This window comes from Colletotrichum scovillei (genome assembly GCF_011075155.1).
Source record: "Colletotrichum scovillei strain TJNH1 chromosome Unknown Contig00006, whole genome shotgun sequence".
NCBI classification, from domain to species: domain Eukaryota; kingdom Fungi; phylum Ascomycota; class Sordariomycetes; order Glomerellales; family Glomerellaceae; genus Colletotrichum; species Colletotrichum scovillei.
In genome coordinates this window covers 2,272,282-2,298,575 of record NW_023336264.1, presented here as the reverse complement: position 1 = coordinate 2,298,575, position 26,294 = coordinate 2,272,282, and the positions used below count along the sequence as shown (strand labels likewise).

The 26,294-nt window shown below is 53.1% G+C and overlaps 5 protein-coding genes across 5 annotated transcripts; 3 read left to right on the top strand and 2 right to left on the bottom strand.

Annotated features, from left to right (window-relative positions):
• Positions 1-692: 692 nt before the first annotated feature.
• HER10_EVM0010315 (uncharacterized protein) lies at positions 693-5,040 on the top strand. The gene is made up of 2 exons (XM_035479779.1): positions 693-3,916; positions 3,993-5,040. The coding sequence occupies exons 1-2, from the start codon at positions 2,696-2,698 to the stop codon at positions 4,107-4,109; spliced, it is 1,338 nt and encodes a 445-aa protein (XP_035333229.1). The 5' UTR covers positions 693-2,695; the 3' UTR covers positions 4,110-5,040.
• A 5,311-nt stretch (positions 5,041-10,351) lies between these two features.
• On the bottom strand, positions 10,352-10,666 carry HER10_EVM0012154 (uncharacterized protein; the record flags this gene model as incomplete). Its single annotated transcript, XM_035481555.1, has 1 exon — positions 10,352-10,666. The coding sequence occupies one exon, from the start codon at positions 10,664-10,666 to the stop codon at positions 10,352-10,354; it is 315 nt and encodes a 104-aa protein (XP_035333471.1).
• A 598-nt stretch (positions 10,667-11,264) lies between these two features.
• Positions 11,265-13,088, top strand: HER10_EVM0003792 (ctr copper transporter). The gene has a single exon (XM_035473456.1). It carries the CDS (start codon positions 11,838-11,840, stop codon positions 12,342-12,344), a length of 507 nt encoding a protein of 168 aa, XP_035332425.1. The 5' UTR covers positions 11,265-11,837; the 3' UTR covers positions 12,345-13,088.
• Positions 13,089-13,555: 467 nt separating this feature from the next.
• HER10_EVM0007380 (uncharacterized protein) lies at positions 13,556-13,924 on the top strand (the record flags this gene model as incomplete). The annotated part of the gene is made up of 1 exon (XM_035476938.1): positions 13,556-13,924. One exon carries the CDS (start codon positions 13,556-13,558, stop codon positions 13,922-13,924), a length of 369 nt encoding a protein of 122 aa, XP_035332870.1.
• Positions 13,925-16,218: 2,294 nt separating this feature from the next.
• Positions 16,219-20,182, bottom strand: HER10_EVM0002162 (SRF-type transcription factor). Its single transcript, XM_035471887.1, has 3 exons — positions 18,522-20,182; positions 18,259-18,393; positions 16,219-18,175 (listed from the first exon to the last, which is right to left on the bottom strand). Exons 1-3 carry the CDS (start codon positions 18,765-18,767, stop codon positions 17,891-17,893), a joined length of 666 nt encoding a protein of 221 aa, XP_035332244.1. The 5' UTR covers positions 18,768-20,182; the 3' UTR covers positions 16,219-17,890.
• Between the last annotated feature and the right edge of the window lie 6,112 nt (positions 20,183-26,294).

Here is a 26,294-nt window from a genome sequence, read left to right as displayed (position 1 = left end):
AACGAAAAGCACATGCGACTCGTTGTTGCTCGACTTGGGAAGAAGCCAATCTCAGGGGACAAGGAACACGGGACCCAAGTGTCTGGTGCTGGTGCAAGGATGGAGATGGGATAGGATGGGATGGAGTGCGGTTTGGGGACTCTCACCTGTGCGGCAACGGAGGAAGAGCCAGACAGAGAGACGGGCCAGACAGGGTTCCAGCCTCCAGCCAAGTAGCCTCCCCGTTTCTCTGTATCTCTCATCCTCTTTCAGTTTCTCGCTCTCACAGTTTCTCACTCACTTTAGTCTTCCAGTTCCTCTCTGGTTTCTGTCTCTCCGTCTCGGGGCTCTGTCTCTCAATTCACTGCCTCACCCGCCCTGACTACTTGGTACCTGGAACCGTCTACAAGGCATACCTACCATACCTACATCACCCGTCGTCTCTCCTTCGTCCACGCCACCAATTGCTTCTTTCATCGTTTCTTTTCCGGCTGGCAGGTTGGCCCCTCCTCTCTGTCCTCCTGTGCTTTCCACCCCCCTTAGCTGGTTGAAAAATGGCCAACTGAACGATGACAGACCTGGCTGGAACACCAGACGACTTCTCACCCCCAATCGCCATTCCCAATCCAGCTCGGGCTTCTACGCTTATGACCACACCCACGCCCCTGGATCGAGGATTTCTCTGTTTCTCTGCCCACTCATCTCCTCTCACACCCTCACGCCCTCACCCCCTTCTTGTCCTCACACCTCCTCGTCTGTGTGTTTCCCCAAAGCAAGGAGCCTCGCGCGCTCCTGATACCTACTTGATCCACGCCGGCAAGAGAGGCTGTCTTCAGTCTGGCTCACCCATCAATGAAGTAGGTATTAACTCTTAATCTCCAGAGAGGAGGGAGCGAGGGAGCCAGCCAGCCGCCGGCTACCTTTGAGCACCCGCACCCCCTTCTTCAGGAGCCCCAAGCTCACCCGTCCCGGCAGCCTGCTTGTGTTCCTTGGACCTTCAACGCCCAGACCTCGTTGTCCCAAGCCCCAGGAGGGACAGTCAAGAGACGCCACTGTTGCCCTTCTCCCAGGCAGGGTAAGACCCTACAGTACATGCTCGGGGTACCTCAACTATCTCATTGCCTTACAGACAGACCAAGTGAGCGAGCGAGTAACTACTGCTCTCCTCTTCTGCATCTTGACTCTTCTTCCGGCTGGGACTCGACGAATGTCGGGCGGGTACGGACTGGCACAGAGACAACAGAGAGAAGAGAGAGACAGGCTCTTAGGAGAGACACTGACGAGGAGAGAAAAGCACGAATTTCTGTCACATCTCCCATCCTGCTTCTTTCTCTCACACTCACACACTATCTCGAGACCGACCGCCTCTACTCCCTTTTGGCTCATCAGACATTCCAACAGAGTCACTCTTGTTGGTAACTAGCAGCATAGCAGAGAAAACAGGAGCAGCAGACCAGACAGGACAGGATAGGACGGGGACGGTTCAACCTGAGCGTCTATCTGTCCATTCTCGCCGTGTCGTAGGGCAGGCGCTACTCCGTACCTCATAGACCATCTCTTCTCCTGGATTGTCAGACACACAACCCACCCCCGGTACTTGGAGCTGAGGCGCCCAGGGTCCTCTGGTAGCATTTGGTGTTGGACTTTACCCATTCACAAGCCCCCTTCAGCCCTCCCGAGCTAGAGGGCTGGCTGGCCTTGACCTAAGCGCACCTGGTCTAGTGTCCCAAATCCAAGTCCCGCACCATCAACGAGCTACATATATTCGACAGCCGCCTCTCCACACTGGCAAGGTAGACGGGACTGGACTGGCAACTAAGGTGATCGACGCACGATAACTCCTTTCGACATCTCGCTCGAAGGATAGCTTAAAAACCTGCACACAAAGCCTTCCTTTCGACCCCGTCCGCTGGGCCTGCCATCTATTTACTCCGAACCCAATCCACCTTTTCCATCAAGCCTTACTCCCAGGGCAGCGTTCCTCTCCTCATCTTGGGGCCCGACAATCCGTACAATACTTGTATACCTGACACTACCTTTCCTGGTTACCTACCTATCCATCTTACCTACCTACATTGGCTACCTGAGCCGTCCTTCTCACTCTCGTCAGCTTTGTCTAGTCTTGTCTTGTCTTGCCTTCTTCTCTCATTCCTGCCCCCAAAAGCCCAAGGTCACGACATTCCACTACCCACCAAATTTGGACATCTGATTGCGCCGTGTTAGACTGTCACCGGTCATCATCGTTGTCGAATCCAGTAGCGGCGGCAGCCTCTCATCTGTGGCATTCCTAAACACCGCGTTGAAGTTCCAGCTTTTTTCAGCTCCGACGCCGCATCCCTAGAACGGGACCCGCCAACAGCAGCTGTTTCCGAGCTGTCTGGAGAAGGACAGGAAGAGAGAGAGAAGAGAAAAAGAGACCCGGGTGCCTTACTTTGCTTGACATCCGCCGCGCCCCATTACCGTCAAGGTTGGTAGCTCAGTCACGTCACTTCAGACTCTGTGCTCCCGCTTCTTCTGCTCCTGCCGCTCCTGCTCCACCAATCTTCCGGTCAGGCACAAGTACCGACAGGTCCAGTGTGCCTGCTGGGTTAGTCCGCCCGGCAGCAACTATCCAAAAACACCCAGTCAAAAAGCAAGAGCTCGCCTGTGGCAGGAAAGAACGAGGAGGATTCGAAAAATCACCAAAACCTCAAACACCGCGACCCCCCTACCCAAAATGGCAATGGAGACTTCTTCGAGCTTCACGGCTCGAAGACAAGCAACACAAGCTTTGCCCCCTTTCCATCTTCCGTCGACAAACCAAGATATACCGAGTATGAGTAGACATTCTCATCAGTACCCTTTCAGTTTTCACAATCAGCCTCTGCAGTCGCCATCATCGTGGCAAGCCCCCGCGATGGCTACGCCGTCGGCTCCCTCCTCCTCCTCCGCTGCCTCAAATACTCAACATTCTCCTGTAACCGCCAGCTCTGGTCTAACATCGCCTTCAGGAGTGCCAGGTGAAGGGCTCAGCCCGCTCTCTTCCGGTGTCAACACCACGAGCTCCCAAAGCTCTTACTATCCTGGAGGAAACGGCCACGGATCATGGCCCACGCCCTCGAGTTCCTACCAGCTCAGCTCTGGGACGCCCCAGGGGCTCGTTCAGACCTCTCAGTATGCCTCCCGCGGGAGCACCTACGATCAGCAATCTCCAATGTCCTACTCTCGCACTTCGCAATCACCCGCGACTGGCGAGGGTCTTCCTCCACCGCCCTACGGGCAAACGCACCAGTCCTTCCAGGCTTATCCTCATGGAGGAGCGGGATCTACACCAGTCAGTCTACCATCCCAGGGCCCACCAACACCTCAGGGTGGTATTCTTGGATCTCACGGTGCTGTCTCGACGCAACCTCCAACGCCCGGCGGTCTGCACTCCCATCTTGACTCCTACACCCAGTCACGACCACCAGCGACACCCGGTTACTACTCCACATCATCAGCCCCCCAGCAATCGTTTAACACCTACCAACAATCCCACACTTCGCCCACCGCTCCTTCTCCGACGACTTCGGTGGGCCCCGGTAGAGGACTTGCTGCGCTCCAGCACCCTTCCGCGATGGCACCTCCTGGTTCTTACCGCTACCCCGGTTATCATGTTCCATCCATGGGAGGACCGATCATGTCCAACCTTACTTCCCCTGGACACCAGATGTCACTCGTAACCGGTATGGGTGTCCCCGGCGGTTATGGAGCACACCATCTCGCACCGTCAATGTACGGCCACACCCACGGGGGGCAGCCAAACCCGCAGGCTGAACGGCCGTTCAAGTGTGATCAGTGCCCACAGTCATTCAACCGTAACCACGACCTTAAGAGACATAAGAGGATTCATCTTGCAGTCAAGCCCTTCCCTTGCAATTTCTGCGATAAGAGTTTCTCTCGCAAGGACGCGTTGAAGGTCGGTTTCTTACACCCCAAGATAGTTGCACAGCAGATTTTTTCAGGAGATGAACAATAGCTGACAGACATCACAGAGGCACCGTCTAGTTAAGGGATGTGGTTCAAAGGAGGGTGATGGCCAGAACGAGAACGGGCGACGCTCCTCGCAAGATCACTCCGACGACGGGACTCCTCCACTCAAGCGAGAGTAGTTGCTTACAGATTGCCGCTCACGACCTTCAATGTTCGACTCGCTTTATCGAATATACGGCCGAGATCATTTGCGGTCTCTTGGATATCCGGAGGGTGGTCATCAGCAACTTAGGTAGCCAGGCGTCAACGTGGCTTACGACCGCGATGACAATACCTTTGTACATGAAACCGCCAAAATTACAACGTGGGGGATCCACGGACGTAACGAAAATTCGAAAGACATGGGTGGCATTCGAGGAAACAATGCCTAGCAACAGACGCTTCGGAGAAAATCTTTCTTGAAAACTTATTTTTAATTCGATTACCAGCCGTACATCGTATCATTTCTTTACTACACGCACGGTTATACACGAAAACCCCGGCGTTATACCGACACCACGGAACATTAATGGAAAGAGACTACCAGGGTCATAGAGGGGGCCAGTTGGGACTGTGGTCTCTTTCGTTCCCAAAGCTTTCTTTCGCTATATGCTTTTTCGGGAAAATCACTCGTGGGCACGAGGACCAGTTGGACAGGACACATGGGGTCGGGTTTGTTTTTACGGCGAATGGTTGCGGCATCGTCCTCGCTACACACGGATGCGGGATGGGGCGATGCCAAATTGGGTACGGCTCCACGGAACACCTATATATCGGGAAAACGGAAACTGGCGCAGGCACTCATGAATCGGATGGGTCACGATGACGGAGGATGGCCTAAAACGACGGTCAAGGTTGACTCATTGACACTGTCAAAGTTTGGACGGGCATCTGGAACGGTCGGGTTTTGTACGCAAGAGGTCGCAGGTTATCAAGGTGGTATAGTGGAGTTGGGCATCGGGGACTGCTTTGGGAGATACCAAGATTATCAAAGAGACAGGTGACTGTACATTATTACAAACGCAAGAGAGCGTTCCCTGGGCAATCGACCCGATATGAAAATTTCGAGAGAAATAAGTAATGCTCTACACATATATCGAAGTCTCGCGAACGGTAATGAGCCCGTTGCTTCACAGAGTGTCACAACGGTACTCCAGAGCTACGAGAGAAGCACAATAATGACGATAGATTGGCATGTGAAGGACAATAAATCTTCGCCCCTATTCTCAAAAGATCTAAGCTCGATCGATAATGTTGACCGTGGTGGTGTTCGGGATGCTCCACGGACGAACAACCTAGAACATTAGACATCCGCAGAGCACGGCATCTCTTCGCTCTCAGGATTTCAGAGACTGAGCCGGCAAGAAATTACCATTTGAGACAGAGCTGTATGAATCCATCAAAACAGAAGTCTATAGATGCTCGAAACTGATCGAATCACTTTCTCATCCTTTTCCTCCCCCCTCATCTGAGCCAAAGGCAGATTAGAGCCGTGGCCTAGTGAGGATTACGTGCAGAGGCTAGCGCATAGGGAAGGATGGTGTGAACGGAATGGACAAGGCTGGCGGGCAGGGCGTACATTCTAGTTTTTTGGCTTCTTTTGGGCTGGTTCTCCTTCTCACCTCTCGTTTTGCTCCTGGTGAGCTTGGGGCTTTGGGCGTAAGGGAACGTGCTGGCGTGCGTGAACGGCCGCATGAGATCAGTGCGAGGGGGAGAAAAAAAAGGATGGGATGGCAGGTGTCGGTCTTCTCGCTCTCTGCAGAAAAAAAAAACAGATGAAAAAAGAGGCGCTGGGCGCCGCCGCCGCGCGCCATACTCAAAACATCAGATGACATTGGGGGGGGAGGAACATAACACACAGTAAATCAGACCTGCCCCCCTCTTCCATGCTCTTTTGGGCCAAGTTTGCTCTTCGGGACTCTCCTCCTTCAAAGGAGATCGAGAAAGATGGGATGCTTCTGACGAAAGAAGGACGTTGCTTGTGTGACCGCGTTGGGGATTCCTTAGTCGATCGCCGGGGAAGCAAACCACATGTTCGTCAGCCAGCCCTCTCTGCTTCGGTAGGTATTAACCTCGTTCCGGCAAGAGAGAAAAAAACTGTCCGAGGAGAGGCTGTTAAGTTGGAATGGATGGAAGGGAAAACACCGTGCAGTGATTACACGGGCAGCCTCTGCAACTTTTTTTCTTCCTTCCGTATGTCATGTCGCACATGAGTCGCCCACCGTATTCCAAGACTGCAGTCACGAAGCTTAAGTCAGTATCTTAATAACAGTGGGGATAGGTGTACAGTGACCAGGGCGTCGTAGATGATGAGCATTTTACTGACCTGATGAGCGGAGTGTCCGTGAGAGTTCGCTACGCGTTATCCCGCTGCTGGATAGCACGCTGGGGATTCGTCAAAGATACGCGAGGTTGATCAAGAAGCGATATGCGATCAATACGGAAGAGTCTAGACTCCCTTGCATGTCGGTTATCTGCGGAGAGTGTGCAGCTTGATGGGCTCGGCCCCATCGCGCAAACGAAGATTCAATGTACCAGAGAGGTTGCCCCAGTCCGGAGCTGGTAAGGTCTTCCTCCTGATATACACAGCCGTGATGGCCAGTTCGAAATGCTCCGGCCTGATGGAGAACAAAGCCAAGCAAGCGGGGGGGAGGATAGAGTAGCGGGGCAAGTGAAAGCGATCCGGCTGCGGAGCTGAATCGAGAACCTGACGTGAGCTGAGACACACACACGCGAGAGGGTGGAATGAGAGGGGGAGAAAAGCTAGAGTAAGGTAGGTGGTAGGGCGGAGACCAACCCATGGACAAGCGTTCCTGTCACTCCCACGCGATGGCCTGGCGAAAGTGTGCGAGGCGCCTCCTCCCGGGGAACCTCTAGCCCATCTCCTTTTCCCCCTTTCTCTTAAGGCCGGCGGCACCACTAGTGTATAGGTCTGAGAAGCCATGCCATTTTGAGCGTGCGGATTCGACAAGAGTCGGTCGTCGAGCTGCAGCTGGGTAACACACCTGAGAGCACTGGTTACCCTCATGGAGTGCACCGATTGTTTGACAAGGCCTGGCATCAACGCTACTGAAGATAGACCGTCAATTCATTTGACGCTCTGGAGAGGGTGGGAAACACCCCTCAACGGGAACTGTTGAATCGGAAGTGGCAAAGACTCTCGCCGACCAACCGCATTGACTCCTTCTACCTTGCTTTGTCCTACTCACCAAGATACGTGAGGGTGGGTGTACGGAAAGACATAGGCATCGTCTTGCCCAGCTTCCAGTGATCTGACCATATGACTGGCCCAGCTTGTTGTCACATATGTGCGTCTTCCTTGGCAATCGAGTCACTTGCTTCATTGCACCAAAGACGCAAGCATCATTCAGCCGTACGTAATTTCTCCACTCGGATAGAGAAAGGGGGGAAGAGAGTCGGGAAGTGAAAGCCGTTCAGCACGTCGGTAGGATGGCGCACGTTGATGGCGGAAGTCCTTCATACTCTCCTCTGTCGTTCTTTCGCCCATCAATGTAGAAGAACAAATGGCTTGTCTTCGTCGGCTGCAACGAAACTCGATAAAATGGGATGAACCAGGGCCTTGTCAGCCTCCTTGGTAAAGAGGGCATGTCTAGCCGCGCCACGTAAGCAATCCTTATGCGGTAGGATGTACGGAGTAATAGGAGGAGGTATCAGCGGGCTGAGGTGTACCTAATCTCGTTTCCAATGGTCCCAAGGTGGTTGTCTTTTGAATGCTCCTACGCAGATCAGCGCCCGAGCAGAACGCCTCAAGGCTCGTCCTCCGGTTCCTCTTCGAGCCTAGCGGCAGCCTCGAAGCGGCAGCGGCTGAACGTCTGGACGCAAACTAACGATTCCCACGACGACAATCTTACATACCGGTTTGCCGACATAATTTGTCGCTTTCCTAGTCTTGCCAATAGTTGGTCAGAAGAGGTTGATCTGGAGTCATTAGAATGATGAGAAAATATCGTTGTGGAGTTTCTTGAACGAGGGATCGTGGTGAAAAGGGTTTGCAATAAGTTCTCATCTGACACTTCGAGATCGCTTGAAGCTGACGTCCCTGCCATAAGTGGCATCCATAGTAAAGGCGGAAGGCGACATCTACTGTGCCTCTGGTCCAGAATTTGACTCTTGTACTATCGTTCGACTTGTAAGTTGATCATGCGGAAAACTATTCTGAGGTAAAGACCCATGTTCCTGGGCTCGTGCCGATTCGTGGAAGAGAACGCGGCTGCTGCAAGAACGTTGCCGTTAATGTTACGCGACATTGAGTACTGATATATACATTATTGCCAGGCCCCTGGATTCAAAAGTAGGATCAATGCGCGACGTCTATGCTGCGCAGACAATAGACACAGTATCGAAGTAACCCCACTGATCAAAGCTTCCGCCGGTGCTTTTGCCGTCGGCAATGGTCAAGGTCGCCTGGAATCATGTACTAGATGGTCGAGCTCCGCGGGAACTATATGCGACCGAAGGCAACCATACTCAAGTAGGTGAGCCGAACACAATATGAGCTATATTTGTTCTTCAGTTCAAACATTTTGAACTGCTGCAGGCGCAAGTAGATTAGCGACTGCCATTGCTGAACGTTTCCACGGTGAAGCTTTAATACGAGTGTAGAATGCCTGGGTCAGAGGTCAGCTCCTGATTGCTAGGTTGCGATTGATAACAGGGCAAACACGTACTTTGGATGAGTTAGCAAGGGCGTTCGTTGCAAGTCGTCGAATTAGGCTCGGCGAAATGCGAAGTCGCCCCTTGATCCCGGTCCGGCCCCGCGATTTGGGTTGGATGCAGCTTGGGGAATGCCCTGTGTTCTGTCCTGGACCAACCTTGCCATCAACCATTCAATTCCCGTGGATGGTTCTGCGGCTTGTTGCAGATCATTTCCCCTCGGCCAGGGGCAGATAGCCACGGAAGCGCCCAACCGAAGCATACCAGCCGATCCGCATGTTGGCCAGGCCTCGAAATCAACTTGGGCCGTAAACTTGGCGAGACATATCTCAGCGTTTGCTGGAATCGTCAGACGCTCACGGACAGCTGCATGCTATCGGGGAACATGAACGCATATCCTCGAAGGAGAAATAGGCGCAGTTCAAAGAACTCTGTGCTGGCGAGCAAGAACCATCGCAAGACTTCAACTAATCTCAGTGTCGCTAGGGTTGCATCAGACTCGGGTCACTGATCACCGGTGACCCCTGCTTGTAAAGTTGCGGTCTCCACGCGTCCCCGCAGTTCTCATGTTCGGGCAAGCGCTCAAGAAATCAAGGATAGAACTGAGCGAAGCCTCTCTCTCTCTCCGCGATTCTGTCTCCGGGGAGTATAGGCTGGTATTCGGGGCTTGCTCGAGAACTAGCCTGGACCCAAGCGCTCGAATTTCAAGCATGTGCGATTTCTTCCAGCATACTCGAGCTGCGACCATGCCGACACCATCAAATAGGCAAGACGTGAGGCGTGAGCAGTTGCTCTTGCGTTGGTAGCAAATCAGCTCGACAGAGTATATGTATATATCAGAAGCTTCCCTGATCCAGGGAAAGTAATCTCTGTGGTAAAGTCGAAGCTTCATGGATGTGCTAATTGCCACCATCTGAATTCAAGAACTCGAAGATTTCCGAGAACCTTGGCTGCATTTACACCCCAATATAGCAGATTGGAACAATGTAGGCAGTTGCGTTTTGCGGAAATCTGGCAATTCCCGTCATCATATAGTGGCGCGGTCTATCTTGAAGTGGCAGCGGGAGGTGGTTGAGTTGTGTTCAGGCTTCTCACACACCCTCTTCTCTGAGACGCGGCTCTCGGATCTCCAGGTTCGAAAGCATTGACATCCTGACAGACGTCGTCCATGCCGAGGATCATTGCAGATCAACCCATGAGTCGCCGCCTAGATTTGTACCTGACATCAATAGCAATGTAGAGAAGCAGGCTGCCCCCAGGAGAAAGCCTTTGCGGGAAACAGAGTCCCCTAACATCCATTGTGTGCTGGCGATGCCGTAATTTATGTCGTCGTGGGTTCCTGTTTCGCTTGCCAAACACTCGACGAATCATTTCATTGAGGATGGAATTATCCGTGAACGAACTCTCCGATTCGTAAGTATTACTGAGCTGATTCGCCAATCGATCAGGTGGTCAAAACGCCAGACCATGCTGATTTTTTATGTCCAGGAATTTCTTGGTTCCTCACAAATCAGCCAATACAGCATCTACACGTGGACATCGATGTTTGACGGGGCTTGCTTACTGAAGATAACTCCAGGCCCCTGAAACTCGGCCGAATAGTGGTGGACTCGGAAGAATCGTCGGTCATTGTGCTCAGGGGAGGGCAGGGACTTAATCGCACGCGAGAAGTGGGGCGTGACGATGTATCGGGGCGATGATGCGGAGGTTAAGCATCAAACGTGCTCGCCCATCGGTGGATCAACCACATTTTGGGAGATGGAAGAGCAGAGATCGAAAGGCTGCGATTGCGATTGGCGGGCTTAGGGCGAGATTGTGGGACGAGCTCCCCTGGTGGTGCTTTGGGATGGCCGAGAATAGGGTGGCCCGAGACTTCGGATGAATGTGATGAAATACCAAACTCTGGGCTCGGCAGCGATATTTGACACAGCGTCTCAGCTCTTGTGGACAACGTAGGCCGTATGAGTCGTTTCGAACAGTCTTGGAGACGTATTGGGCTGAAGTCTTTTCTGCCAAGCACCATAGTTGAGGTGGTCGGCAAGGAACTCCAGACCGTCGAACCATCGACCCCTGTTCAGGAACTATGGTTGATAGCAGAGCCACGGCTGGCCTGGAACTTTCTCCCTAAGTGGCCCATGCTGCTGTCTCCGAATAATTACAGATATTATGTCGTAGAGCTATATTTGGAAAAGAGGCGTGAGGCTGTCATAGAATATCGTGCGGGTATGGCTCGAGGTTCGATTGACGGAAACAACGTCCAGATAAGGTAGGCAATTGCATTGGGCACAGGGTAGCCAACAAACAACGTTCAACTCAACAACAATATTTCTTCTTTCGTCTCGTGATTCATTCGAAGTTTTGTGGGAGACCGATGAAGGAAAGGCGAGCAACGGGGGAGAAAACGGCCGATGTCGAGACACGCGATGAGCAGTTTGTTTGAGAGCACAATGGATGGAGGTTGAGTTTGGGTGCGACGGTGTCACTAGAGAAAAGAATTGTTAGCAGGGGAAGGTATCGATACTTCTTGCTCTTTTAGGCTACCGAAGCTAAGAAGGGACGTAAGCCAATGAGAACGAACATAGTGGAGAAGACCCCGCCTTGGCATCGTCGCAAACTCCACCCATGCGCAAGTTACCGAAGGGGCGTTCCCTGATATTCCGTATCAGCTCCTTCTCCTGGCCTTAGCAGACTGTCTCGCGTGATACCGCAACCTTCTGCTAACGCAGTCTTAGGTCAGAGTGTGGCCGGTTGCCCGTCTCACCAGGGTGTAACCAGGCTTTTCAGGCCCTCCGGAAGGCGCAACAAAAAGTCACGGCCGTCCGCCTCCTACATCTTGGCACGAGCCAAGTCTACTTCCCATTCATGCACAACATGCTCTCGTTTCGCCGCAGTATCGCGAAGACTTATTCGTAACACCCTCCCTGCTTGAAGCGTCTGAAGATCCCACGCAAACCTTCTCGCTGCCAGTCTATAACATCGCCCGTGCCGCCTTATTCCCCTCATCTTGGCAAATCCATCTGAAGGACCACGACGCTCTATCTCTCACTTCCCATCTTAAATAATAACTGACTCCACGGCCGGGACTGGAGCCTGGTAAAACCGTACATAATTCGCACCGTCACTCCCTTAATATTCGATTGTTTACCAGTTCTCGTACGCCAGCGTCGACCGCTTCGCCACGATATTCGCAAAAAATGGACAGCTTTCTCATGGCAAGACACGGTGGCGATGACCACGGAGCGACGGGAACAGCAACTGCTTCGGATGCTATGCCGGGAATGGATATGGGATCCGGCACGATGAACGATACCCACGGCTCAACTGGCTCCAGCATTAGCATGATGATGATGACCATCTTCCAGACCAGTCTGAAGACTCCTCTTTATACCGAGGCCTGGACCCCGAACAGCGTTGGCACTTACGCCGCCACGTGCATCTTCCTCATCTTTTTGGCCTTCGGCCTTCGCAGCATGCTCGCTCTCAAGTCTATTCAGGAGAAGCGATGGTTGGACAAGGACTTCAAGCGCCGCTATGTGAGCGTAACGGCAAGCTCGGCATGGCAGGAAAGATGTCAACGGACAGCATGGCAAAGCAAATGGTACTTTCCGAGAACGGCCTCGAGGAGAATGTCACTGTCGTTCAGAAGGGTCATGGCATTTGGAGGCCCTGGAGATTCTCCGTTGATCCTGTTCGTGCTGTGATTGACACCGCCATTGCCGGAGTTGGGTATCTTCTGTATGTGTTCTTTTTCTCGCTACTTACTTTCGCAACGTTTACTAACATACATAGGATGTTGGCTGTCATGACAATGAATGTTGGGTACCTCCTGTCAGTTCTCGGCGGCGTCTTCTTGGGCAGTCTCGCTGTTGGCCGTTTTGCCACTATGGGCGAGCACTAGTCAATCATCAGCAGCAGTTACGGAGACAATACCGACTAGAATGATCTCCTCAATTCACTCGGTGTTGTATGATGCGGTGACTCCAGTGATGGACGGATGCTGGATCATGCCATATAGAGACGATGAATGCGACCACGAAGGAAATGGATACCGCGACAATCAACAAACTTTTTTTCTGTCCTTTTTCTTTTTTTCTTTTTGGAATCGCATGCGAAGGAAACTACCCGGCTACTTCCGGTTGGAGATTACACTCGCTGTGTTGTGCTGCACGAAGCAACGTTTGTACATTCAATGGCAGCCCGCGGTTTTCAAAATCCAAGCAGCTACGATCAATAGTAGTAAAGCTGCGTGTACAGATTCGGTACTCAATATGGGGTTCCCTCCTTCCCGTCTCTTGTGGTCTTGTGGTGATAGCGCGGCAAGTACATGTACAAGGATGCCTAGTGCCGTTCCTGGCTCGTGCAGAAACCTTCTCAAACTCCCTCAGCCCGTCGCCCCCGTCCCCCGCTTCCTGCGAGGTTCAAGTGAGACGTACCAAGACATCAAGCCACCAAGCAAGTCTTCCTTACCGTCGGTGCCTTCGTTGCTGTGCGACATCACCTAAGCCGTCCACTCGACCTCTTCCCATTTCGTCCAAGTCAAGCCTTCGAACACCAAATGAGTCGAGCCAAAAAGGAGCCGCATGTCGACCTGTCCGCCACGCTCGGCCAGAGATGCAATTGGAGGTGACTAAAGAGTATCAGCCCTCAGATTCTGCCCCTGCAAAAGCGTATCACTAAGCAGCCAGACAGGCACACAGGCTGGCAGGGTCCAATTCGAGGGGTTGCAACCCAGGACGAACGATAAGATCAGCAGCCCGTCCATGTCTTCTGGGACTGCAGCAATAGTCGACTGTACACCCAATCACATGTTTTGCGAGTACGGATACGTTCATATTGTTGATCAACAGGCATCCTCCCTTCGCGCCCTGGCGTCTCGAGTCGCGGTGCCAGATGCGACGTCACCCAGCATGGCATGGCAGCCCTGAGCATGTGGAGTGTTTCCCCCAATTCCGCACTCTTCGAAGAACCCGTCCTTCCACGAAGCTTGTTTCTGCCCGTTTCATCTGAACAGCTCTCCTCCAGACTGACCTCGAAGTTTCACTGCTCCGATGCTCCGTTCCAGTCAAATTTGGTACCTGGTCATCTTGTAGAGGGGTACGGCAACTTCCACATGGGACGGGCAACATGTATCGATGCTCTACCTCGACGGACTCTTCTCTATGGCAGAGCTTTGAATGGCCAAGACAATTACGAGGTTGCCGCATGTCTACCGGCGTTGCTAGCACCAGTATCAGAAACCGAGAGACAAGCAAGATATATCTGCACCACCAACTCCGAGTGAAGGCTGTGTTTGGATGTCACAACACAAACTTGAGTAGTCCGACACAACATAAGTCAGTTGAACCCTGCCATCCGTTGCGTCTCAGCCGCCATGCTCCAATCGGGTCACGATTCACTACCAAGACGACAACAGACGACGGGAGTGCCGTGGCTGTGCGGGGTTTTCGCTTTACTCGGAGCCCACGATATCTGTGCCTGAACCCGGAGATGGGGAATTATCAGCAAGGAGACGCGGCTCAACTCCGAGCACTGTGCAATACAAAGCGACCATCCTCGAGCCTCGGGACTTTGTGGGTGTCACTTCTTTCTGAACGTCTCGAAGAGGAGTAGTTAGGACGATGTAAAGTTCTTGATTGTCCGGACTAACGAGAGCTCCGCCTAGGCTCACTACCAGAGGACGAGTGCTATCATGAACGAGACTCCGAGTAGAGGAGGGCGCGGAGACAATCCTGGACACCGTTTTTTCAAACGCCAGCAGAATCAGTCCATGTTTGCAGTGTCCGACGATACCACAGAGCCCTAGACCACTAGGAAACAAACATGGCGAGTCCATATATCAGCCGGAAGCTTGCCACACCTCTTACTGGCCCAACCGCCGGCGAAGTCTCCCGCACTCCTGGAAATGACCTCGGGACCGGCATTCAGTCCAGTCGAGGTAATAGGGTCCTGGGGACTCGGCATTCAACCCTGTATGCAGCGCCCCAGAGGTCGCCGACCCTGTCAATTCAAAATCAGTCTCTTCCTCGTCCATCCTTGTTGACGGACACAGAGACAGAGGGCTGGACTGATATCCAAGTTTGACCCATATACAGCCTTATGTGCCGTTGCCGAGACTATAGAGACGATCAAAACAATCGCATAGCTGCTCGGCCCCGGACTCCGGCAAACGAGGTCAAGGTCGAAAGAGCTTCAGAAAATTGTCTACCTAAATCTAGATCCGATCACGTCTGACCACATTGAAACCGCAGCGGACCGGTTCGCCGCAAATCCCGTCAAGCCCGCCAGGCCCAAAAAGGCAACAAGCTGTCCCTGCTCACGTCCAAATCTAGACAGGACCTTCTCCACCAAAAACAACAGAGATACATACATTTGCCGGGAAACCTCACAGCTAGCTACGCGTCTTTCCAAATATGTCAACTTTACCCCGCTGTAGAAAGGTCAAAAGAAAAGAGTTGAAGCACGCAGCTGCGCATGTGACACATCAAAGACTTGATCAGTCTCACTCTACCGGTCAGTTGAATGCAACTCCTCCAGTCGACCTGGCTAGTTGCACACTGCATCCCCAGAAACGATTCGAGTCAAGTTTGACAGATGAGAGAGACCGACAACGATGATGGGATAAGGTAGCTGTGAACCTCATCTTCATTAACAGCTCATCCAAGAGGGGTGTGCGTCGTCCTTCGCGCCAATCCTACGGGCTGCCCTCCTCTTCGACTCCCCCGCTGGACCCCCGCTACCGGCGCCGTCGCCAAAGCCGCGCTGAGGACGTGCACCGCCTCATTAGTAACAAGGAGCGAAACACGAGGGCGGACAATGCGGGCAGTACCCGTAGGTCCACAACCACTGTCAGTCCGCGCCCAGCAGTTAGGTTGCGCCGGCCGTGCCACGGGCGGGTCTATCGTTCACCGAATCACAACACGCGAGAAGGCCAAAAGCAGCATACGAATCTCTTACTCTGCCCCTTGCATCCCGAGTTCCCGCCATCCAGGAGTCTGCAGTGAATTGAATCGGCCGTGAATGGAACCAGAGATCCGCCGTTCGACCTAATCAGGCAAAAGTTGTCGGCGGGCTATTTGGACCGCATACCAATGCGACGACAACATCCACAGTTTTGCAACGACAAGAACAAGAATAAGAGAGCGCATGTCGACAAATTTAACCTCTGTCAATCACGGGCGGTCTGGAACCTACTACCCTAGATCTTCGATCCCTCCCCTCGGACGTCAAACTGTCAACAAGTTTACCAAGCAAGCAAGCAACCGGACGGTAGGGGTTGGCTCGTTCGTACTCGATGCCCGCCCGAGCTTGAATTAATTAGGAAATTCCAAGGAGAAATGACACAACCGTTTGTATGGACAGGACAGAAGCCAAAATCTGTTGCGAAAACCTTGCCTCCCGCTTGACAACCAAGCTTCGCGCGACCTTATGCTGTCGGGCAGCTGTCAAAAACGACCTGGCTTTTCTTCTTCCTTCCTCATCACCACCATCGTGGTAGGTAGTGTAGCTTGTTTGCCAGCACCTACCTCTTTGTGTCTGTTTTTTTTTTTTTTTTGTCTTTCCCCTTCTTTCGTGTGTCTCGCATTCCAGCTTTAGAGTTCAATCACTTGTCATGTCACCATGACGGCACACCACACACTTTTACGTATGCCGCCACGGACAACTGCGCACTGCCGAACCAAAACCAAACCAAAGCCGAGTCTAAATTTTGTTTTGCTTGTTCGAGTCCGCAAACGGAATTGTTCGAGGACGGGCGGACGGACGCGGGGAGCGGAGGAAGATCTGAAAAATGTGTCAGCGACGGAAAGGAAAAGTCTCTCCTAGAACTCGACGGAAACAACCCACCGCTTGTCACGTCGGATCAATTCTAGCATGATTGGTCAATAGTACGACCTATCTGTATCAATTTCTTTGGCTGCCTAGGATTTACTGCTCTAGGAGTCTAGAGAGACCACCACCACCACATCCTATGCATCGAATCTCGCAGACTTTCAAATTAGCACTGCTTCACAGAAATCGGCGCGTAAATTACAATCTTTTCTGCAACGTTTTCACAACATTTGCAATTCGTCAGGTCCTGACTTTCTAGTAGTGGTAATTTCTGGTGCGAAGACGGGGGAAAAGGAGGAGCAACAATAATCGCAAAAGGGGGGCGCGCACGCGGATATAACTATCATACAAGGTGTATAGAGACATTTCATCCTCTCCGTATTCTCGAAAATCATCCTCCGTTCTTCATCACTTCCTTTTCCCCATAAACCGGCGCATCCCCGGGCTCTAGGTGCCTGCTTATTCCCCTGTATCCCAGACTAAGAGCGCGCCTGACAAGAACGACAACGATGACAGCGAACAGGGATGGAAAGTGTGCGGTGTGAATGTAGCTTTTTGTTGATGTGCCCAGGGCCGGGGGGTATCGTGCCGAGTCCTACGGAGAAAAAGAACCCAAAAGACATTTCCTCGCAGAGCAGCGTAGTGAGAGATTACGGGTTCTGGAGCGGACCAAGTTGGTCGCGCGACGTCTCTCTGTTCCCTCGTTGATCCTCGACTTTAATGAAATCATCACAGTCCATTCCAAAAAGATGTGCCTGCCCCAGCCGTGAGAATGTCGTGCTCTCGTGCTGAAAAAGAACCTTCCCCCTCCCGTGCCGGAAATTCCCCCACCCTGTTTCCGCGAGACATAGCTTTCTCCAACCACACAACTCTCCCTTACCGCCACTGGAGAAGAAGGAAAAAACGAACGAAAACGATAAATGGCCAACGATGCCATACAAACTCGCGTCCACAGACAGCAAGCCGCCTGTCGCGAGGCACAGACGTGCCGCGCTCAATGAGACCGCCGCCGCCGTAATGCCACTCATACCCCATGTCTCCTGATCGCATGCTCCTCAGTGTCTCCATGTCTCTCGTTATGTCCCCCCGTGTTTTCCCCAGCTAGACAGCATTAAAATCCGCTCCGCGATAACGGTATCGCACAATAACTGTGTTCCTTGAAGATTATAGTCCAAGGACGGCCAAGTTGTGAGATACCGGCGGAGTCGTAATAGCAAAAGGGAAATTGGGATCAAGAGAAATAAAAAGAGAACGTAGTGGAACGAGATGCAGCAATTAGTAACACCGAACTGTAACGCCAAACTACCAGAGCTTCATCGCCGGGTGAAGAAATGACGAATGCCGGCGACCGAGGTCTGGGAGATGCAGGATGTGTGTCTGGTATCAACGGGAAATGCAAAAGTCACGATGAATTTGGCGATCATGACTGATGCGACGTGTGCTGGGGAAGACCAGACTGCGGCGGCATAGCGTAGCCACCACCCCGTTGTTGTTGCTGGACGTAACTCTGGTAGGCGAGCGCCTGAGAAGGGTCCATGCCGACGTTGGACATGTAGTTAGGAGGCATGTGAGATTGAGGCATACCCTGGCGTCCAGCCTGAGGGGGCAGGTGCTGTTGGGGAGGCTCTTCGGGGGAGTCAACCTGGTTCGAGTCGTCGACGCCATTCTCGCCGCCTTGGGAAGGCTCGGGTGCATTCAGACATGCCTGTGTCAAGAGTCAGAATTGTCTTCTTTTTTTTTTCTCTCTCTTTTTGTAACTTTGTATTGGTTGAAGCAGAGAGCGCATACCTGAATCAAGTTCTTGCCCTCAGCCTTGGTGACAAGAGGTTGCAACTTTGGTGTCGTGAAGGTGTAGACAAGACCCGTCTCGGAAACAACGAGGAGGAGCACTTGGGTGCCAGTGAGGACAGAAAGCTCATAGGCCTAGTGGGCATTCTGGTCAGCATCTTGAACAAGTAAAAACCCGGGCTGGTGCAGGCAGCAGCAAGTTTCCGCGGAGGATTGCTTCGGCTGAGTTGGGCATTGAGGAACGATTGGAATTGTCAACGTACCTTCTTCATGATACCAGCCTTGCGCTTGGAAAATGTAATGTGGCGACGAGACTTGTCGTTGATGAACTTGATCTCAATCTTGCGACGCTCGCGGCCGCCCTTCTCGTCATCATCATCATCGTCGTCGGCGGTGCTGGGACGTTGGCGCTTGACGCCTCTGTTCTCGGCGACGCTGCCGTTGCCAACCTGCGACTCGTCGAGGTCGGTAGGCGAGGTCTGGTCGTGTTGATCGGTGATGTCGGCCATTGTGGTCAAGTGCGCGGGTGTTGGATGGTATCACAAGGCAGTAAAAGGTAAAAAAACGGTGGAGAAACTGCTTTGAGCGTGGTGCCGATTGATCTATACTTGATCAGGGTGGATGAGCTCTTGCTGTGTGTAGCTTGGATGTTGTCGCAGAAGGAGGCAGGTCGGAACGGGAGGTAACCTGTATCGAGTCTGGTGCGGAGCGGATGCGGTGCCTTGCGTGTGGTGGAGGTGGGAAGGCAGGTAAGGTTGACTGATTGAGAAAGATGGCAGGTAGGAGAGTTGAGTTGGTAGGGTAGGTGGTAGGTGGTAGGTAGGTGGGTAGGTTACGCGGGCGACTGATAGCGCGGTTGCGTGTGTAGTAGTACCTTTTTTGTTTTTTTTCTCCCCTGCCGACCAACGGAAGCGAGGAATTTGCTGATTTAATTTTTTATTTGCTTTGTTTGACTTTTGGAGCTTCCGTGCCTGACATGCACTTGTTGCTTGTCGGTAGCCACAGCGGATAGCGGACAGACTGAATGAAGATTTGTCCCAAATAGTCAATAGTCGACGGCGACTATTTTTTTGACAGGCGGCGCGGGCGCGGTGGATGGATGGTTTGGTGGTGGAAAGAAGCTGGTCTTTTTTGGAGACAAGCACAAGGTAGCGTAGCGGAAGCAGGTGGGTGGTGGTGGTGGTTGTGGTTTGTTCGCAGCGGAAAGCGGGAAGGCTTGGCCTGTCGAAACGAACTGGCTGCGGTGCGGGTTATGAGCCGAGCGGATTTGTGTAGGTATTTCTGCGGAGATGCGTGGTGCGATGGGGTGGCCGCGCAGAAAAAGGAAAAAACGCGACTCGAGTGAGAAACTTGGGTCGGGGGTAGTGGGAGAAAGAGTCGAGGTCACTCGGCGGTTTTTTGGGGGGATCCCTTTTTTGACGGGGGGAGAAGGCCGAGAAGAGAGACTGGGGGTAACCTGAGAGGGGGGGCAGGAGGGAAAGGTAAGGCCGAGAGTCCAGAGCCAGAGAGACGTTGGACCAAGGGTCAGTTGTCAGGCAAAGACCGGGTCAGGTCAGGTACCGAGTGGGTGAGGGTGAGGGTGAAGGGTGAGATGGATGGATGGATGGGATGTCGTATCTCTCTCGTCCGGATTTCAATGGAATCCACGGAGCCGAAGAACGGGTTCTTGGACGCCACCCAGAAAAGAAAAGAAAAAAAGGGGATAAGAGGAGACGGGTATGGGTATGGGTATGGATACAGATAGGTTCGATGAGGTATCGAGGCGGCTGCTTGACGTACGTCGTTTGGTGGTTCAAGCGATTTCCCCTGCTCTCGAAAACAAGCAACAAGTGTCAGTTGGGGAAAAGCAGCTCGATTGAGGATAAGGTGAAAGGGAACTGCGGAGTGAATGAAAAGAGGATAGTGAGGTGGTAGCACGGGCTGCGGCCATAACCAGACAGTTTAAGGAAAAACGAAAGGCGGGGGGGTGGCGGTCTTGGGCTGCCTGGGCCCTCTTCTACTCGAGTACATAGTACGGACTTCTCAGAGACGCGACGGGGGCCCTTGGGGGTGCGACCAGGGTGCCAAGTGCTAGCTGGGTTGTAGAGTACAGTGCGCGCTACAAAGATACCTTTCCATCTTTTCTAACCTCGACTTCCATGCCCGGGGCATGCCGCTATGGAGCGAAGGGGGAGGAAGAGGAAGAAGAAGAAGGCGAAGAAGGATGACCGGGGTGTAGAAGTACCTCGAGGGGGTGTGTGCGTGGTTGGTGGGTGGGAGTGCCAATGTCGCGGTGTGCGTACGGAGTATGGTAGGTACGGATTACCCAAGGTGCCTACGGATACCTCAGTCGTTTGGAGCTCTGAAATGTGAGGTGTTCCATGGATGGATGCCGACGGAGACTCCCTCAGGTGGACCAGAGAGAGAAAGGGCAGATATGTGGGCTATCCTCTTGGGATTCTACTCTGAACGGAACATCAACTGATGATATCTGGTTGTGGGGGCACCTTAGTAAATTGATATGCGCTCTCTCTCTCTCTCTCTCTCTCTCTCTCTCTCTCTCTCTCTCTCTCTCTCTCTCCCAATGGAAGGTAGGATGCAAGTGCTGATGCCCTTCTTACATTTCTGTGAGGAATTTTGATCAGGTGGAATAGAGGGTGTGGATGTATGCCAAGGTACTTCATTACATCTTATGTGCGTGTGTAAGAGAGTTGTCGAGAGGAAAGAGCACAAAAGTTAAACGGGCGGGTGAAGAATAGACAGGCAGCGGGAAGACTGGACGGGAACTGTATTGACGGAAGTCGAGCATGAGGTGACAACCAACGACACCGGTTTCTACCTCTGACGCCTCAGCACGAGAAGTCCCACCAAGGTACCTTATCTTACATCTCTCGGAAACCCGAGCTACCTACCTAAGGTACGTTGCAAGAACGATGGTCCACGGGGCAGAAAGAAACAATCACACTCTAGAGGAAGTCCATAGGAAGGAACGAGGAACAACGAGGTTGGCAATCGCAGGCAGACACAGGCTTCTGCAACTACTCTTTCCATCGGCGGGGTTGGTCCTCTGACTTCTGGTTTCCTTCCTGCTCAGAGTGTGAGCTTGGTGCCAGGTGGTGACTGCTAAAAGTGAGGTGGTGAATGGTGCCTGTTCAAAGAGGAGGAAAGTGGAGCCGTCCAAAGTGACTTCCACCCTCTCCTTCTGTTTCTCTTCCTGCTCCTTCTTGATCCTGCCCCGAAACCTCACTTCTATCTTTCCCTCTCAATCTTATTACCCCATAGAAGGTACCTTACCTTCCCATTCATTACTCTCAAGGTCACGTAAGCGCAATTGAATCCGGGCAACATGCTCGCCCCTTCCTTCGTTCTTCTCTCTTCTCGCTTCACATCACCCTCCTACGGAACTTGTACCATGATGCTCGAAAAAGGCGCAGAGTGACGACAAGTAGGATCCAATCCCCTTTCCATGTACTCCTAGGCCCCCCAGTAGATAACTAAGGCACACGAGATGAGAAAGATATACTAGCACACACCCACCTGCAGCCGACCAGGGAAGAAGGTTTGGCTTCCAGCAGCACAAGCGCAACTACGGATACACTACGACGCTTGCACCATCCTCAACCTCCGCCATACCATTGGGAGGTGAGAGGTACATATCCCGATGCCTTGCCTACCTACCTTACCTTGAGGTACCAAAGTATTACCGACTGCACCAACCGTCCCCGCCTACCACCCATCTACTCAATGACCTTGACAGGCTTCCCCCTCTCTCAGCAACATGCCATCGTTCATCGCCATCGTCCACCCTCTAGCTCCTCTATCTGTATGTACATGTGAAGAGGAGACTTGGATATCGTCCACTAGGACAATGCTAGCGACAGATATCCTTTTACGCCAAGAGATAGCCCTGCTTGCAAGCCATCCTGCTAGGTTGCGTCCCGCCCACGGCCATGGGTCCTGTCGGTCAGGACGCGGCCGACCGGACCAGTCCAGTCCAGTCCAGTGAGAACCTGGACTGCCATGCCTCGACCAACTACAGTATGTGAGCCTGTAAGGTCTGCGGCGGCGCGGCCTGCCAGCTTCTCCAATCCCATGGTGAGTTTCTGCTCCTCGTGACTTGACTTTGCCAGTATCTCCATGTCTCTCCTCATGGACTCTTCCCTCGGTACGTACACTCGACAAATGTCGGGCTACGGCGGCTTTGCATCGTTGTAATGACTACCGGTACCTAGCATGCGACACTGCAGAAGTGCAGATTGACATCTCTCTTCTTGGGTCCTGGCTTGCCTGTGTAATAACGGGTAGACGATCCAGAACCAGGGCCAACATCGACGCCGTTGTCGTAGCCATTGCCGCAATAACCAACCGCCTGGTTCAATTGCTGAACTTGCTGGCGATCCCTTCTCTCTTGAATCTCGCGTCAAAACGTCTGCAGCTCATGTACCTGACTTGTCCGGTTTGGGATACGCTGCTGTTCCCTACCGGCGGCTCGTTGGATTGTTCTTTCGAGGGCCGAGCTAACGCATAGCAGAGCCTAGGCGTCGCCGTGGACGTCCTGTCAGAACTTAGAACCTTCGCACCGACGCTGTCAAAGCCTTCTTCGCTGCCTTCGATCGCTTGCGGCTTGGTTTTCACGGCTTTGGGGCTTGAGCCACTGCGTTCCTCCTCATGCCTCGGGAGCACACACTGCTGCCTTCATCTGGCGACTATCAGCCTTTCTGGGCCAGTCCCTGCAGAACGAAGGAACATGTCAGCAAACACCAGCCATTTCTTTGGACCCTCGATTGCTAACGCCTTTCCTTTTCTCACTGCACTGTGCCCCTCAATTTTAGCTCCCTCATCCTAGGTCCGGGCTGCCAGTGGAATCCATGGGAAATAAGCGGTCCAGGTATTCCACAGTGTAGCACAGTCGGCGGCGCCATGGCTGTCTAAACGGTGGTCAAAGCATCGTGGTTTGCGGCATTCGGCTGCATTGCGAGATAGGGCGGGAAGAGAAGCAGGGGAAAAGGGGCGAAATGTTGCTTACAACGTGCCAAACGACGGGAGTCAGGGAGAGCCTAGGAAAGACCCTCTTTCGAAATTGACTCCCGCCCTCGATTGTCAAGACACGAGAAAGCACCACGCGTGCTGCGTGCAGCGTGCAATATTGAATGAGCGCGCCAACGAAAAATAATTAATGATTCTTGGGTCCTGTGGGGTGACTCCTGCCTTGATGATTGGGACCTGTGGAGAATTGAGGGATCGGGAAAAGCGCCCAGTGCGACGAGCGTGCAGGGTACAAGATCAAACCCCTGCTGCTTACCGCGACTAGCGGTATCGAGGACCTCGGCTGGTCTTGGTTCTGTCTCCCGTCGCTTTTCGACATCCTCGATCGGCCCGCCTGTTGTTTGGCTGCGTTCAGCTGGTGAAGATACCTACTGTGCCGGCTCATCGATGAAATTGAATGCCAACGTCGAGTTGTCATGCCCCCAGTCAGCCGGCCTGTCGAACCACAACCTGCGCGTAAGGCTTCCGAGCGGCCCTTGGTGCAGCTGGCAACGACGCTGGAGTCGTTGAAATACGCAGTACAAAATGCTTGCGCTGCACTGCACTCGGTTTGCAGGCGGGAGTGTGTGGAACATTGCGACGCGGTTTGGCTTAGCGTCTTCCTGCTGCGCTCGGTGTAGGGGTGTTCCTAGATGGCCGCTGGAAGCTGATTTCCTGGTTTGGAGAGCTGCAAGCCTGCGAATCGACCGAGCTCATTTACGCCCATTCTTGAGTAGCGCTCTAGAAGCCTGCCTCAATCAGCACTGGCATGCCGTCCATAAAAGGAAAGTAGCTCATAGTTCTTTGACCTCAAGACAGACCGTCACGCGCGCGCCCGAGAGAAGATGCTGCTCAGCGGCGACGGCTTCGTGAAGCGCAGCATAGTACATCAGCCGAGTGAGAAATGACAATTCAAGCAACCGTGAGGTCTCGCAGGATCTCAATAGACTATTGACGTCGATTGCTACCCCCAAGGCTGGCCTCCTGTGAGTAGGGGCCACAAAGACATCCGATGCGCGCCATGAGACGACTTTCATCATCTACCTAAGTTACCAGTGCAGGGCCAACCCGACCAATCAATGATTGGCGGAAATTGGCAATGGATTGGTATTGTGTGCGTGTATTACTCGACGGTGGGCTTCCATTCTCCTGGAAATCGATAGTGCTGGCCAGACCCAGCCGCGACTGGGACTTGGGGACTTCGATGTGGTTGTCCTGTCTCTCTTTCTCTCTGGACAGGTGGGTGTTCGTTCGTTCGCTTGCTCGGTCCATGTGGATGCCCCACGCCGTCGCCGACCGAAATCAAACGACACGACACGGCGCGGGCATGGTAGTTGGGACAAGGGTCTGGTTGGTAGTTTGCTGGGAGGTGGATGGCAAAAAGACGCCGTCGCGCTGCGGCACAGCACACAGTGCTTCAGGCGCAGGCGTTCAATATGGGACGTGCTGTTGAGAACGTGGCCCCAGAGCGGAGACACACAGGGCGAGCTAAGGATGGGTAGCGTGTGATTGCAGCGGCCACGGGTACGGAGCAAATGTCGTGAGCGTGGAGTCGAGGGTACTTTGTAGACTGTATCCGTCCATACTGCGGAGGATAGAAAGTACGAACAGATATGTTACAGTTCCTGTCTGGTTGTTGATGGCTGCAACTCGAGACAAGAAAACACTGGGTCGATGCTGGTAGAGATTTCGGGGCTTCGGAGCGGATCTTGGAGGAGCACATGTTTGATGGGCAGACGGGGTTGTCAGGGCAGGCAAATGACAGGTGGTAGATGCGATTCTTTGCTCTGCTGCCGCGGCTATTGTACGGGTCCAACGTGTTTCTTTGTACGAAGTCTGGTGGCACTGGAGCTTTGTGCCCGCCTTAAGTTGGAGAGCGGCGATTCCGTTGCGTATGTCTCGGAGTCGGAGAAGAGCGTATTAAGGTATTCGTGAGGTTGCATTGCGTTGCGCTGGGTCACGGACCTGAAGGCGGCAGCCGAGACAGGCGTGAGAACGAGAGCCGCGATTCTTTCCTGGAAAGATGAATGAATCAACTGCCGTCGCATACGTACGAGACAACGCGTGCTTGTTCACACGTGGAGAGTATTCGGTAAGCATTCAACTCGAGTTTGACGACAAAGAGATCTCAAAAGCAACGCCCCAAGATGGCCAAGAGTTGAGTGGTGGGAGGAAAAGAAACGATGACAAGACGGGTTGAGTCTTGATATGCAAGCTTTGACAGGGGCCGTCATTCACCGGTCTGGCTCTTGCTTGGGGCCTGGGGTAGGCCGCAGGGTGGGATACGGCTGCTGGACATGGTCTCGTAATCCATTGCTGTCCGTCGTCGTTCTTGCGAAAGGCGAAGTACGCGGCCATCAATAAGTCTAGGATGCTGAGATGCGAAGTCAAATCTCGGTACTAATCAAGCCTTTTTTCGACGTTGGATTGGAGTTGAAGAGGCTGACACGGGAAGGAAAACCAAGGGATTCGAGACCAAGAACAAGGTGGGATGTCAGGCCTGACAAGGAAAGGCGTGCTGAAATTGACTTTTGTGCTCCCGAAGGAGAGATCTGGACGTTGCTCGATTCGTCTTGACAGCTTTGATGACAGCCTTTGGAGGACCAAGGACCTGGGGCAGATGGCTGGGCTTGCAAGGCTCGACGGCGCGTGCTATGCTGGACGCGGCTTGGGCTGGGCTGGGCTGGGTCGGATTTACCGGTTTGCCGGGGGCCCATGACGAATGGAAGGTGATGGGAGGGGTTGGGACGCGGAGGGCCGGTGCATCGTGACTGAAGCCGTCCATTCAGATTCAAGCCTGCCACACTTTGGTCCTTGACTTGGAAAGTTGTAATTTTGGACTCTTCGAGTGTCAAGACTCAAAAAAGTCGATGTAAAAAAGAGTGCAGCTGCAGGCTGCAGCAGCAGGCGAGCCCCTCCCCTTCCCCTCCGCTCTCCCATGTTCCAATGTGCCCCCCATGAAGTGTGGGACTGTGGAACGAAGCGGGGAGCAAGGGGGCCGAGATTGGTCCAAACCCATCCAAAAGAGCAGA